This window comes from Nerophis lumbriciformis, linkage group LG09 (assembly GCF_033978685.3).
Source record: "Nerophis lumbriciformis linkage group LG09, RoL_Nlum_v2.1, whole genome shotgun sequence".
Lineage (NCBI taxonomy): Eukaryota > Metazoa > Chordata > Actinopteri > Syngnathiformes > Syngnathidae > Nerophis > Nerophis lumbriciformis.
The window spans coordinates 36,301,486-36,315,872 of record NC_084556.2 but is presented as its reverse complement, the minus strand read 5'-3'; the positions used below and the strand labels follow the sequence as shown (position 1 = coordinate 36,315,872).

The following is a 14,387-nucleotide window of genomic DNA, read 5'->3' as shown; positions in this document are numbered from 1 at the left end:
AGCTTTGAAAGCGGAATTCTTTCCCATTCTTGTTTTATGTAGAGCTTCAGTCGTTCAACAGTCCGGGGTCTCCGCTGTCGTATTTTAAGCTTCATAATGCGCCACACATTTTTGATGGGAGACAGGTCTGGACTGCAGGCGGCCAGGAAAATACCCGCACTCTTTTTTTACGAAGCCACGCTGTTGTAACACGTGCTGAATGTGGCTTGGTATTGTCTTGCTGAAATAAGCAGGGGCGTCCATGAAAAAGACGGTGTTTAGATGGCAGCATATGTTGTTCCAAAACCTGTATGTACCTTTCAGCATTAATGGTGCCTTCACAGATGTGTAAGTTACCCATGTCTTGGGCACTAATGCACCCCCATACCATCACAGATGCTGGCTTTTGAACTTTGCGTCGATAACAGTCTGGATGGTTCGCTTCCCATTTGGTCCGGATGACACGATGTCGAATATTTCCAAAAACTATTTGAAATGTGGCCTCGTCAGACCACAGAACACTTTTCCACTTTGCATGAGTCCATCTTTGATGGTCTCGGGGCCCAGAGAAGCCGGCGGCGTTTCTTGATGTGGTTGATAAATGGCTTTCGCTTTGCATAGTAGAGCTTTAACTTGCACTTACAGATGTAGCGACAAACTGTATTTAGTGACAGTGGTTTTCTGAAGTGTTCCTGAGCCCATGTGGTGATATCCTTTAGAGATTGATGTCGGTTTTTGATACAGTGCCGTCTGAGGGATCGAAGGTCACAGTCATTCAATGTTGGTTTCCGGCCATGCCGCTTACGTGGAGTGATTTCTCCAGATTCTCTGAACCTTTTGATGATATTATGGACTGTAGATGTTGAAATCCCTAAATTTCTTGCAATTGCACTTTGAGAAACATTGTTCTTAAACTGTTTGACTATTTGCTCACGCAGTTGTGGACAAAGGGGTGTACCTCGCCCCATCCTTTCTTGTGAAAGACTGAGCATTTTTTGGGAAGCTGTTTTATACTCAATCATGGCACCCACCTGTTCCCAATTAGCCTGCACACCTATGGGATGTTCCAAATAAGTGTTTGATGAGCATTCCTCAACTTTATCAGTATTTATTGCCACCTTTCCCAACTTCTTTGTCACGTGTTGCTGGCATCAAATTCTAAAGTTAATGATTATTTGCAAATAAAAAAATGTTTATCAGTTTGAACATAAATATGTTGTCTTTGTAGCATAGTCAACAGAATATGGGTTGGAAATGATTTGCAAATCATTGTATTCCGTTTATATTTACATCTAACACAATTTCCCAACTCATATGGAAACGGGGTTTGTATTAGAGAGCTATGTTGCTGGTTGCTGTCCACATATACAGTCGATCCGCTTATGTTGACAGTGCCTGCTTAAGCCGACATTGACGTATATGGTCAACATAAACATTTTAATCTAAACGGGTATTTTTTGTGAAATGTGTTGTAGGATTGTTAACTTCAAGATCACTAAGCAGCAATGTTGACAACCTGTCTTTGTCAAGTTCAATTGTAATTGACAATTTCATATTTCGAAAAGTATTGGCAAGCCATGTTGTTAGCTGCGGTCCACATATAGCAGGCATGTGATTTTTCCGTCTATAGTCGGAAATCTGTCTTTTTTATCTCTGCGAAAATATAAAAAATAGTTTTCCGTTTATCTTAGTTTTTTCCGACCTACAATGTGTGTTAAAATCTTGATCCGTCTCTTTGCCATACCTGCCAACAATTACGGTTTTTGATCATCCAGTGGTAAAAACTACGGTTTTCCATTAAAAATTATTATCTTAAAAATCTAAGCTACAGAGCGAAGCAACTCCACGGGTGGGGGACAAACTATACGGGAAACATCAATGATGATTGGTTGGTTTACGTATAAGAAAATCCATTATTGGTTTGTTGGTTTACTATGATGAGTCATGATTGGTTAAGATTAGGGCAACACATTACGAACGGGCCAATCAGAGGCGAGATAGGGCGGGTCATCGAACCAGAAAGGGAAATCACAACAGACGCGCACAACCCAAATGACGACGAGAGTCAGAGAAGAGGGAATATTCAAGCGGGCGATTTATATATTAAAAAAACTAGTGGAAGATGGCAGAGGGATTCTCTTCCTTGGATATTTCATTTAGCGATGTAGACGACATCCAGGAAACCCACAATACGTCTACTTGACCACAATTGGACAAATGTAAGCGTTTGGATAAAACAATGGCCAACACATTCATTTTAGTTGTTTACCATGTAAGCCCAAATCAAAACTGCTCTCGACACGGTAGACGTGGAATACACATTTAAGAACACAAATGATTGTGGCAGACATGTGATGCCTTTTGCTACAGTATAGCCTGTCTAAATGCTACATTTAATTCTCATTGGTGTCTTAGAACAACACAGTAGCTGACATTTTGTTCATTATTTCTACTGTTTATATTTTGACATTGAATAGTTGAATCAGTTTTAAACAAACAACATGACCGCAATATATTAGTTATTTTATGCTATAAATCACAAATGGCTTATTCAAATAAAGGAAGTTGGCTAATAGAATAAACATTGTTTGCACTCTTTATGATGCTTGCATTTGGAGCAGTTAGAAGTGGAGAGGGAGTCGAAGAGAGAGAAATTGGCTATAAAATCCAAGGCAGAATGCAAGCTGTTCACAAATTTGCCAGGAAGGCTCATGTCAGAGCTATCAGAGCAAAAATGCCAAACTAATGTATGAATGAAGCAAAGTAATGTGTCCATCCATCCATTTCCTACCACTTGTCCCTTACGGGATCGCGGGGGGTGCTGCAGCCTGTAAATAATATAAATAACTGATCTGTGACTGAGAAGTGAACACACATAAGGTTGTAAATACTGTATAGAGTAGGCTAACCCATGTGGTTCCTGTGGATGTGAACACAAGTTGTAATTAAATAACATAGTGACTGAAACAGACATCCCCCAGTTTCCATTGGTGAACCTGCGGAAGGATCATTATCGTTGCCAGAAGGAGCTACACCCTAACGCGCGCCCTGTCCAATGTCCGCCTGGGCGTGCTACGTGTCGGGTGGGTGTCTTCAGTCTAGCAGCAGCGCATCCTTATCTCAGAACATCCTACCAACACACCGGCTGTACACAGGACTTCCTGAATCAAATGGTCAATTAGTCGACTATTCTAGGACAATCCTGGTCTGAGCACTTCAAAATGAGGTGAAATCAATTACTAGATTAAAGGGTTGGCTCGAATCACAATGAAATTGACAAGTATGACATGGCCCTTGGCATCCATCCATCCAGTTTGTAAATTTAACCTAATTCAATATGTTTTTCGAAGAATACTAGAAACTAAATTAAGTTTATTTGTTTGGATGAATGCAGCCTCTGGCTGTTATGCTTACACTTTGCTCAACAAATGGATTAGCGCTGGCCTTCTCTAAGAAGTCCAAAATTAATTAAGCATTTAAACTTATCATTTTGTAATGTTCCGTATGGAAGTAAGTAAATACAATGTAACATCTTCATCAAGAAATAATCTTTTATACCAATTTTTTTTAGTCCTCTACATTTTGAAAAGCCATGGATTTTAACAAAAATTGTATATTATAGAAGAGTATTCAATAGCTCCCTGGTAATTTAGGGCCACTGCGTCATAAACATTGGGTAGTTACATACTTTGCAAAAATTTTAAGAACTGTAAATGTTGTCATTTCTTTTTTATCCATATTTCGGGGAAACAATTTGAAGTAATACACAACGAGAATAGCGCATAGACATGACAAAATGCTGGTGTGTCACACATCTTTTCATTTTAGAGGATTATTGCTATTCTCATTTTATTTGTGCTGCCTCATTAAGGTGAGGAACTCCTTGTGTCCTCACTGTGAGAACCCATACAGGCTTACCTCATTTTCGAAGCAGACACAACAACTTCTACCTACAGCAACAGTAGAAGAGCACCCAAAGCCATAATTCATGCAAATCTACACTTCAGGATACATTGGACACAATGGGACATCAAAACACTGGAACACAACCTCAACTCAGTACTTCATCATAGCAAGTCCATCGTCACAACTTTCTCCACTACAAGGGACTGACATTGGGATGCATATTATTTTTGGTGATGGACGAACACCTTCATTTTGAAGTACAGAAATACTAAAAGGCCACGCAAACATCTCCTATAACCAACACCGACCGATCTTGACAGATTGATAAGCATCCACCACCACCAGTTTACCAGTACAGCACATCTCATCTCCAGATCCTTGAGGAGCAGCCATTTTTGACACAGCACATTGACAGTCTGGGCGGGTTGGCCGCACCTACTAGCCGTTGGGGCCCTCAAGATATGTCTCTATAACACAGCCACAGAGAGCCACAAAGGAGTTTTCAGGTACTCTGCTGACCAGGGAACAGATGACACCACATACTCTGGCAGATAACTAAAATAAGAGGCCCTTCTCTTGTTGAGACATTAATACTGCACGACTCCACCTTCCTGTGCCGAACACATGACACTACGAGCTGAACATCCATGGCTGCACACAGTGGGCAACAGCACATCATCATGCAAATATACCAGGCGACTTACTGTCAAGCGCTAGTCTTTTTTCCTGCAAGTGACCATCTGCTAGTAAACAAAGCGCCCATTTCTACACAAGAAGAAATAACCCACGGGGGGGCCATGAAGACACAAGTGTCAAACATTCAACAAGCATACAAGCACAGATGCAAACAGATTACAGATTGCTTCCAAAGCTCTACATTTTTGGACTGGTGTTCTGTTTTCCCCCTCTATCTTCCCACTGTTTCCCTTCTATCTGTGCTGTTCTGTAGTTTTTGCATTGTTTCATTTTCCTTTTTGTCCACTGGCCCACAGTGATACCTTTTACCACCTCCTGTGTGATGCAGGTTTCGCTCAGTGTGTCTGTGGAAAGACAGCCCAGTCTCAAATGATGCAATTATCCTGCTTTGTGGTCAGAGCACGGTAAGCTTGGAACTGCTTGTCATAGCAACTTTTGGGGGGGGAAACGGAATTGCAGCAAGCAAGAAACCAGCATGGACGCGTGGCTGTACTTATCTCTCTGGTGGTGGGGATGCAAGGAAGGAAGGAAGGAAGGAAAGAAAAAAAAAAAATAATGAAGAGGGAGACTTGAGTTGAGGCTGGAGTCAAAGGTTGGAGGATATCATCCTTGGTGAAGACTGCCCCCTACCTGCCAACTGTATGCAATGCTTCATGTACGGTGCTGTAAGTATTACTGAGAGAAAAACTCATTTATTGATTAAAAAAATGACTTATTTGTTTTTTGACCAAAATCACTGTTCCTGTTGTCTTTAAGTTTACTCTTAATATGCTGTACTAAATAGCTAATAGCAGTAGTGGCAGGGAAGGTTTTTACTAATGAGATGAGTTTACAAAAAAAAAAAATCTGCCTATAACGTCTATTGATTACGGTACCCTCTACTTATGTATCCAGGAGTATGAAGTTGTAATGCACTATCAACCATGTTATCTGCTATTGGCTATATCAAGTTCTGAAAAGTGTTACAAAATTGAAAAAAATGTGTTTTGCCAGACTTATGTTTTTTTCGTGCTTATTTCAGCAACTGTTTGTTTTCTCGAGTGACACAAAGTTTGCCTTGACTGCAGTCATGATAGAAAAAATAATTTAAGTAAAATTAGTACAAATTTATTTAGGTAATGAGAGATATGTTTGCATTTATGCGTAAATAAAACGTATAGTCTAGTTAGGGATGGGTACCGAATGTTGTACTTTTATAGGTACCAATAGAATTCTGTCGGTACTACCGTGTACCGATTCACATAAAATCAAACAGTATCACATTTTGATACCTTTTGTTGCACATGTCGTCACTTTGGGTCGCAGACTTGGCACCGGCTCAAGCATTTGGCGGTTTAACAGGCGTATTTGTAGCGCAGTCAATTTCCCATGCAAACTACGCAAGCTTGTCTGATAGAAAGCATTAAACAGTCAGGCTCCACTTTTCAAAATGTACTAGCTTGATGCTAATTCACATTTTTATATGCTGATTAGCATTAGTAAATATACATGGCAATTTTAACATCTCTAAATTTAGTAATGAAAACAACTAAGATGTACATTACATACAATCAAATAGTATGTGATAAGTACAGTAGTTACAGTATAAACAATTTGTAGGGTTCAACAAAAGACAAGAGTGGCACATTCAACTTAAATGGCAAAGACTACTTCCTGACTGCTGCAACACACTAAGGACAAACTGATGAGTACATACAGTAGAACTAAGATTTGCGAACCTCATTGGTTCTTGAACAGGGTTTGTAAATCGAAAAGTTTGTATAGTGAAGGTAATTTCTCAATATGAAACAATGTATACATGAATAACAGGTTCCAGCCTCGACAAAAGCCAATATTTTAGTAAAGGTTTGTACACAATATAAAGTACTGTATATCAAACAAACATAACAAAGGGGTGATATATCAACTTCCTCTTTATTAATAAACCATAACAACAATGAGAAACTTCTGTCCTGTATGCGCTGCTAGACCAGCACGTGCACACTCGGCTTGTCACGTTACCAATATTTTGGTACCGGTACCAAAATGTATTTTGATACTTTTCAAAATAAAGGGTACCACAAATAAATGTAATTGGCTTTATTTGAACAGACAATCTTAGGATACATTAAACATGTTTATCAAATAACAATTTTGGCATTAAATAAGATAGTAAACACACTAGAAAAAATATATTTTTAGTAGTAAATAAACAAAGGCTCCTAATTTGGCTGCTGACATATGCAGTAACATATTGTCATTTTCCATTCTATTTTGTCAAAATTATGTGGGACAAGTGGTAAAAACATGATTATTAATCTACTTGTTCATTTACTGTTAATATGTGCCTACTTTCTGTTTTTACATGTTCTATCTACACTTCTGTTAAAATGTATAAAGCATTTATTCTTCTGTTGTTTGATACTTTGCATTGGTTTTGGGGGATACTCCAGATTTTTGTATCAATCCAATACCAAGTTATAGGGTAATTTCTTAGTCATTTAAGTTTTCCTGTTACCAGGCACGCAGTTCCTGACTTTATAAACTATAAAAAAAAGACTAAAGATTTTGTGAGAGCAAAATAACAATGTAGTCATTGTAGTATCGACTATATACGGGTCTTGTACTTGGTATCGTCACAGTCGATATATGTATAGATCCACCCATGGCATTTGTTTACATTCAGGAGCGCTAGCTTGCTGTTACCGGTGAGCTAATGTATCCTCCTACAGTGTGTAGTGAAGCATGTTAAGCTATTCCTCATCCTGTCTGGATGGCACTCGTAAGAAACGTTTATTTGTTGCAATGGAGGCAAAGATTGGTGATTTAGAACTAGCTAAAACACTGCCGACTGCAGATGGACGTAAGCCACTAGCAAATTATGTTTTAAAGCGGGTTCTTAACCTTTTTTACCTCGGGGCCCAACTTTTTCACTACAGAGGAACACGGGGGCTCACTAGTAATCTTGTTTTTGATTTTATTCATATTCAATAATTATAGCTAAGTTACTTACAGTTTACAACCTTGTCAAATGAAAGAAAACCAAGAGATTATTTAACTTATACACCTTAGGCTTAGGTCAAGCTGATTAGAAAAATACGTACTAACCAAATATACTGTACAAGAAAGGAATCATAAATAACCGAAGAAAACTACATTTACTTACAATTATTTATAGTAGTGCTAAAATAAATACACTAAATTAATGATAAAACTATTTATTAACTAACCTGCCAATAAAGATACATTGCAAACGAAAATACTTTAGCTTCAGACTTCTTCTGTTTGTTTGATATTGTCATTACTGCCACAGGTGGTGGAAAAGTGTGTACAACTGAGTACTACTGCAGCCCATACGGACCACGACTGAGAAACCAATATATTTTTGGCGGCCCAACAATAGGCCCTATGGTTAAAAAACACTGTTTTAAGGCACCTCTTGAAGAGCTGCGCTTAAGAGTTTATAGCTTCAACTTTATCATTAGTTTTGAAGCCAAAATGCGTCCATTCTCCCTCGTTTGTCTCCACATTGTCTGTTTGTAAGTACTCTGTACGTGTGCGTTGCCGAATATGCGCCTCTGCTCGTTTTACCAGCAATGTCACGACGTGACAACGGTGTGCTGTCATGTCCGGGAGAAAAAGTACCTGTAGTTTTTAGAAGCAGTAAATTACCGTTTTTAATTCATTAGTACCACTGTACTTTATTAGTTCCGGTGTACCATACAACCCTCGCACACACAGAAGTCCCTTTGGTGCCCTCACAAGCGATCAGAAATCACAAACATCTTGGTAGAGGCACTGCTGAACAAGAGGTAGTGTTCTCCTCTGCTGTGATATGTTTGCTTTGGCATATTTTTCCCGAAAAGTCCTATCTCATTCTAATTAAAACTGGCTTAGGGGAAAAACCTGCTTCATCGATTCTTCTACACTTGCGAGCGCCAATAATGTAATCCTCGCAAATAGTCTTTTCTTAACTCCATAGCGATTCCCTCCTTCCTTGCACGCTGGTCTGTTGTCTTTTTGGGACTCTTATTGAGTTAGCAAAATGGACACAATTTGTCAAAAAGTGAAAAAACACAAAAGGCACAAATTCTGAAGCGCTGAGAAGTGACTAGTTTTGTACTGTACTGCGCAGCTAGTGACGTGGATGGCTCCATCTTTACAAAGATACTGCTCCCTATGGCACAAAATGGCTGCAGGCGGGACAAAACAAACGATTGAATAAAGTGTTTGTGCACAGAGACATGGTTTACACATGAAGGCATATTTTGCTCGATCTAAAAGTTTGTTAACGAAAAGTTTTCAAATAGAGGAGTTCGTAAATTGAGGTTACAATCTACTTGCAAATGAGACTCAGAAGTGTAAGAAAACAAGACAGTTATATCAGGGTTAAATACTAATTTTTATTTTTATATAATTATATATTATTCAATATTAAACCAATTAACATTTATGCCCACATGAACACACACAAAAGTAAGCAAAACTGGTACTGTTGAGTACCTGTATCATTTCCCAGGTAATGGGAATTGGTACTGACATACATCTCTGGGGGTAATTGAATCTTTATTTACATAATGGACTAATAATAGGTGATGCAGATAAATAAACCTATATAATGGTTGAGTAGACATTGTATTACCGTATGTTCATGAATGTGTACTTTTAGTGTCTGTACTGTATTTTTGTTTTGTGTTTTGGCTTCTCGACTAATGAATTACTGGTACATTCCATGAATTAATTTTGCAGTCCAATGTTGCTTACCATATATTGTTCCCAGCTGCAGAGGTGGTAATGCCACATTGCCAAATGTATGTTTTCTGCTTCAACTTTGGATTTGATGATTGTATATGTGTACTTACACAGATGCTGATGGCGAAGGCAATTGGAACAATTCACAAGGTGTGTTTGTAAAGCCATGACCGTGTAGAAGAAATCTCCATTATGTCGTGAACTTGATGATAAAGTAGTATCTTTGGTCGTTTTAATTTGCAAGTGCAAGGTGCTTCTGCTGCATGCAAACCACTTTTCCCCCGTAGCATAAGGAATCTCCAAATGCATGATGGTTTTTGTGAAAAAATCTAATGAATATCATTGCTTGTAGATCCAAATGCCAATTCCAACAAACGCCAGAGGCAGCCTGCTCTTCTTGGAGACCACCCACCTGATTTTGGTATATATTCTCCAAATAATTCCAACCTCACACACAGTGCATCCACAAAGTATTCACAGTGCTTCACTTTTTCACATTTTATGTTGCAACCTCATTCCTAAATAAAAATCATCCCAAAGTTTGACACATATTTGCTTTTTTTTTGATCACACAATAAGTATTCACAGCCTTTGCTCAATACTTTGTTGATGCACATTCCGTAATATTTTTCAATATGATGCCACAGGCTTGGCACACCTATCATTGGGCACTGGTGGTTCTGGACTTTTTCCATTTACTGATAATGGAGGCCACTCTGCTCTTTGGGACCTTCAAAGTAGCAGAATTGTTTACTGTACCCTTTCCCAAGATTTGTGCCTGAAAACACAAATCTTGATGAAAATAAATCTTGATAAATCCTCCCTGGGATTTATTTAAAATCATGCTTGGTTTGGGTGCTAAAATGCACTGTCAACTGTGGGACCTTTTTTTTCTAAAGGCAGGTGTGTGCCTTCTAAATCATGTCAATTAAATTTACCACGGGTGGACTCCAAATTTACTATTTACACGCGCCTCAGCTTAGAATTTTGAGGAAACAAATGAATGTAGTCAATTTTGGAATTATGCTGAAAGTGAAAAACTATGAATGCTTTAAATGATGAAGACCCTGCTTACTTCATTTTCCACCCTTTATTTTAAAGCTGGCCCTCAAGGGGGTTATCATGGCTACAATGATGACACCTATGGTCCCCCCCACCGCATGGGGCCAGGCATGGGTGGACGTGGTCGCGGCAATCAGCGCTACGGTCCTGGATACGGGCCACCAGCCCCTGAGTATGGTCCTCACGCGGACTCTCCCGTTCTCATGGTGTATGGCCTTGAGCCCTCAAAGATCAATGCTGACAAGGTTTTCAACATCTTCTGCCTTTATGGAAATGTGGAGAGGGTGAGTGGACCTATTTGAAGTTGTAATGAATTACATTTTGATGGTGTGTAGTCAGCTGCACATTTGTGTTTCCTGCAGATTAAGTTCATGAAGAGCAAGCCTGGGGCTGCAATGGTTGAAATGGGTGACTGTTACTCTGTGGACCGAGCCATCACACATCTTAACAACAACTTCCTCTTTGGGCAAAAACTCAACGTCTGGTAAGCAGCAGCGGTCTGAAAATCTTAGAAGTTGTGGACGAGAGACGCTTTCAATGCTGTGGTAAAAATGTTTGTATTTTCCTCCATAGTGTGTCAAAGCAGCAGGCTATTGTTCCAGGACAGAGCTACCAGTTAGACGACAACACCAGTAGCTTCAAAGACTTCCACGGTTCCCGCAACAACCGCTTCACGTCTCCAGAACAGGCAGCCAAGAACCGTATCCAGCACCCAAGCAATGTCTTGCATTTCTTCAATGCTCAGCCTGACATTTCTGAGGAGGTTTTCAAACAGGTTAGAAAAGCCACAAGACTTTGAACTAAAATGTTCCCTGTATTTGTTTTACTGAAGCATGCTTTCCTTGCAGGTCTGTGAAGACTTGGGAATCAAGAGCCCTACAAGTGTGAAACTCTTCACTGGAAAGAGTGAGTAGTTATTTTACATTTTATTTTTCATTGTACCGGTAATACATTGGTAATAGGTACTAACGTTCGTGAAATATTCAACAGATAAAACTTATAAATTGATTCTGAGTTAGATTACCGTACAAATCATAGGAGATATTAGCAGGTGATTCAAGAGGTAGCTAGTGAATAAGTGACAGTGAAAGAGGAGATCAAGGGAATTAAACAGACTTATTAAAACCCTTTTACTTTTTAGGCATTTTAGCCATGGAAAAGAACAATTCTCAGTGATAAAAAATTATACTAGGCTATATGGCCTAAAATAATCTCATTGCAAAAAATGAAATTCATATTTTCCCCCCCCACAATTTTTATAAACCGGTTATCGTGCAGAACTAGAAATCAGTTGACTGTTTTTGTCTTTAAAACGACACGAGAGCCAGGGTTGTCAGTGAAAAGCGCTTGTTATGTTACTTACATAACCGGAGACGAGTGTAGACGTAGATACATGGACCAGGTGTAGTGCGAGACTAGCAATTAGTCGAAATGTAATCTTTAAAAAAACGCAAGAGTCACTGCTGCCCACCAAATAATTACCCACAAGATATGTAATGTCATCACTGCAGACCGTCTCCGTGCTGTGCTGTCCGTCAGTATTGTAACATACCTAGTAATGGCGGCTCAGACAGATTCCCAGTTAGTCTTTCTTTATTTTCACAAAATGCAGCGTTCTCGTACAATGGACAAAATCTCCCTCTCTTTTACGGCAACTTTCCTTTCCCCTTTCAACTCCACAACACACGTCACTTGCTTCTCATCCTTGTCCCGGAAGTCCGGCCTCCCAGTCAAGCCATTGGCTCGAACCCGTAGGTGTCTGTGACAACACTGACTTGACTTGACTCTTGGAAAATAAATATATTTGACATGGGTTTGCCTTTTTACTTTATAAAACATATTTAGGGATATATGTTGTGTTTTAAAAAATAGAAATTACTAAAACCATGTCATATTTATAGAATTAATGCAGCTGAGATAGGCTCCAGCGACCCCGAAAGGGATAAGCGGTAAAAAATGGATGGCTGGATGGAGGTTTTTTTATATTACAAGATGAATGTGCTTATGGGTGTTCTCATTCATCGGGTTATTTGTTTTTCTCATGGCATTCAACTGATAAGTTGTCTTAGAAGACGTTTGGCCTCTCATCCAGATAGTTTTCATCACTTCATGCTCATAGACTTAGCTTTGACAGATCAAGTCTGAGTGCTTGGTGCCTTGGTCCTATCTATGTATCTTCTAACATGAGGAGGAGCATATGCACAGGAAGAAATGCTTTTGTTCTTTTGTGGTGTAAAAATGAATGTGTTCATCAACAAATGTTAACCAAAAATATAATTGGTCATACACCGTATCAAATCGTATTGAATCGTTCATACACTAAATTGAATTGCATCAAATTGTTCATACACTAAATCGAATCGCATTCGAATCGTTCTGTTTTGTAAATAAATTGTTTTTGAATTGCATCCTAACCCACGTATCGAGATGCGAATCGAATCGTCCATCACAAAGAGATTTACATCCTGAGTTATGTGCATCAATCTCTGCTAAGGAATTGAAGGGGAGGGTGGCGCTACAGAAGCCCCTGAGGGAAAAGAGTATGTCAGAGCCAGAGGAGAAAATCATTGAATATTGAATTTTGAAATCATCAACAAAAATTCTCATTGCAGCCATTCCTGGAAAGGCATCAACATCAACGTTCCCTACTCAACGTTTCTTCTTTCTTTCTAGCTGCAGCCTTTTAAATTGTTCTTTGCCCAGATGTAGGTTTAGATCAGGGGATGTTGTTGTGAGTTTGTGAAGCCCAATGAGACACTTGTGATTAGGTGCTATATAAATATAGTTGGATTGATTTTTTTTTTTTTTTTTTTTTTTACCTCACCGCAATCCAGTTAAGTTGTTTTTACTACTATATATTTTTTGGCTGTGAATGTGCTTCCTTGATCAAAAACTTTTTTCACTTCCGATACTATACCAATATTGGACCTTGAATATTAATCAGATAGTACAATATCTGCGCAAAATATGCACACTTATTTTTTTGTAGTGCGTAATATTAGAAAAGGCTTGAAAAAGGGAAATTAGTCAAACAGAAAAATGCAATGGAAGGTATGAAAAACACTTATCTTTTTATCATTAACCGTCTGGAGTGGATTTAGGCTGCCTTTGAGTTGAAGTGGAGTAGTATTTTTTGGCGAAACTTATTGGCCACAATAATTTATTATTATTATAACCACAGTAAGTTTGTTTCTGAATATTTTATAATACACTTCTGTCTTGGAGACTTTATATGTGTAACTAACATGCAACTATAACTATTTGATACTGGTTTATATTGACAAATGCCATGTTATAAACTGCAATATTGTTTAATTAAGGAGACATATACGTATGTCTATCTTTTGTGCTTAGCTGTTGTGTAGCTCTTAGCTCATAGTAGCCTATAGCCTACCATGTTTACTTTTTGTAAATGACTTGACTAAAATAGAAGAAAAGACCAACTTTGTATAATGGAGGACATTTAGATGTTAACTTGATGTCCAACTTTGTACAAGTACCGTAAACTGTTTATCAGAGATTTTAGATGCAAGCCAATAAAATCTGATACTTGCTTTTTTGCTGATATCGGACTCATATCAATATGGGACTGGGACACCCCTACAAAATGTACTACTGAATGAACAAATTAATAATATCACTCATCTCCTTTTCACATCGTTTTTAATTTGGTATCGCTGTGTCATCACTTGACACAGGTGAGCGCAGTTCTTCAGGCTTGATGGAGTGGGAATCCATTAATGACGCCATGGAAGCTCTGGCATTGTTGAACCATCACCAGATGAAAAACCCCAGTATGTATTTGTTTTGATTGCAACTCATTCTAAGTGTATCTATTATTCACATCTGTGTTTCCCCTTCCTTTTCTTAGGTGGGCCTTACCCCTACACTCTAAAGCTGTGTTTCTCAACCACACACCATGCCAACTAAGTACACTCCGTTCAAACAATTAACAATATAATGGTATTCTGTTCTTATGTCCCATTAAAATATTCACTCACTATTGACACTAA

The 14,387-nt window shown here is 38.7% G+C and overlaps 1 protein-coding gene across 2 annotated transcripts in view; it reads left to right on the top strand.

Moving 5' to 3' along the window:
• The window catches only part of hnrnpl (heterogeneous nuclear ribonucleoprotein L), a 35,945-nt gene extending 21,558 nt beyond the window's left edge, over positions 1-14,387 (top strand). Inside the window, exons 7-14 of one of the 2 annotated variants that reach the window (XM_072913835.1) lie at positions 9,427-9,462; positions 9,665-9,733; positions 10,414-10,658; positions 10,737-10,858; positions 10,948-11,149; positions 11,223-11,280; positions 14,073-14,168; positions 14,246-14,387. In XM_072913835.1, coding sequence (XP_072769936.1) covers positions 9,427-9,462; positions 9,665-9,733; positions 10,414-10,658; positions 10,737-10,858; positions 10,948-11,149; positions 11,223-11,280; positions 14,073-14,168; positions 14,246-14,304 — 887 coding nt within the window. In that variant the 3' untranslated portion in view covers positions 14,305-14,387. The remainder of the gene's footprint in view (positions 1-9,426; positions 9,463-9,664; positions 9,734-10,413; positions 10,659-10,736; positions 10,859-10,947; positions 11,150-11,222; positions 11,281-14,072; positions 14,169-14,245) is intronic. The other variant, XM_072913836.1, reaches the window with a different exon arrangement.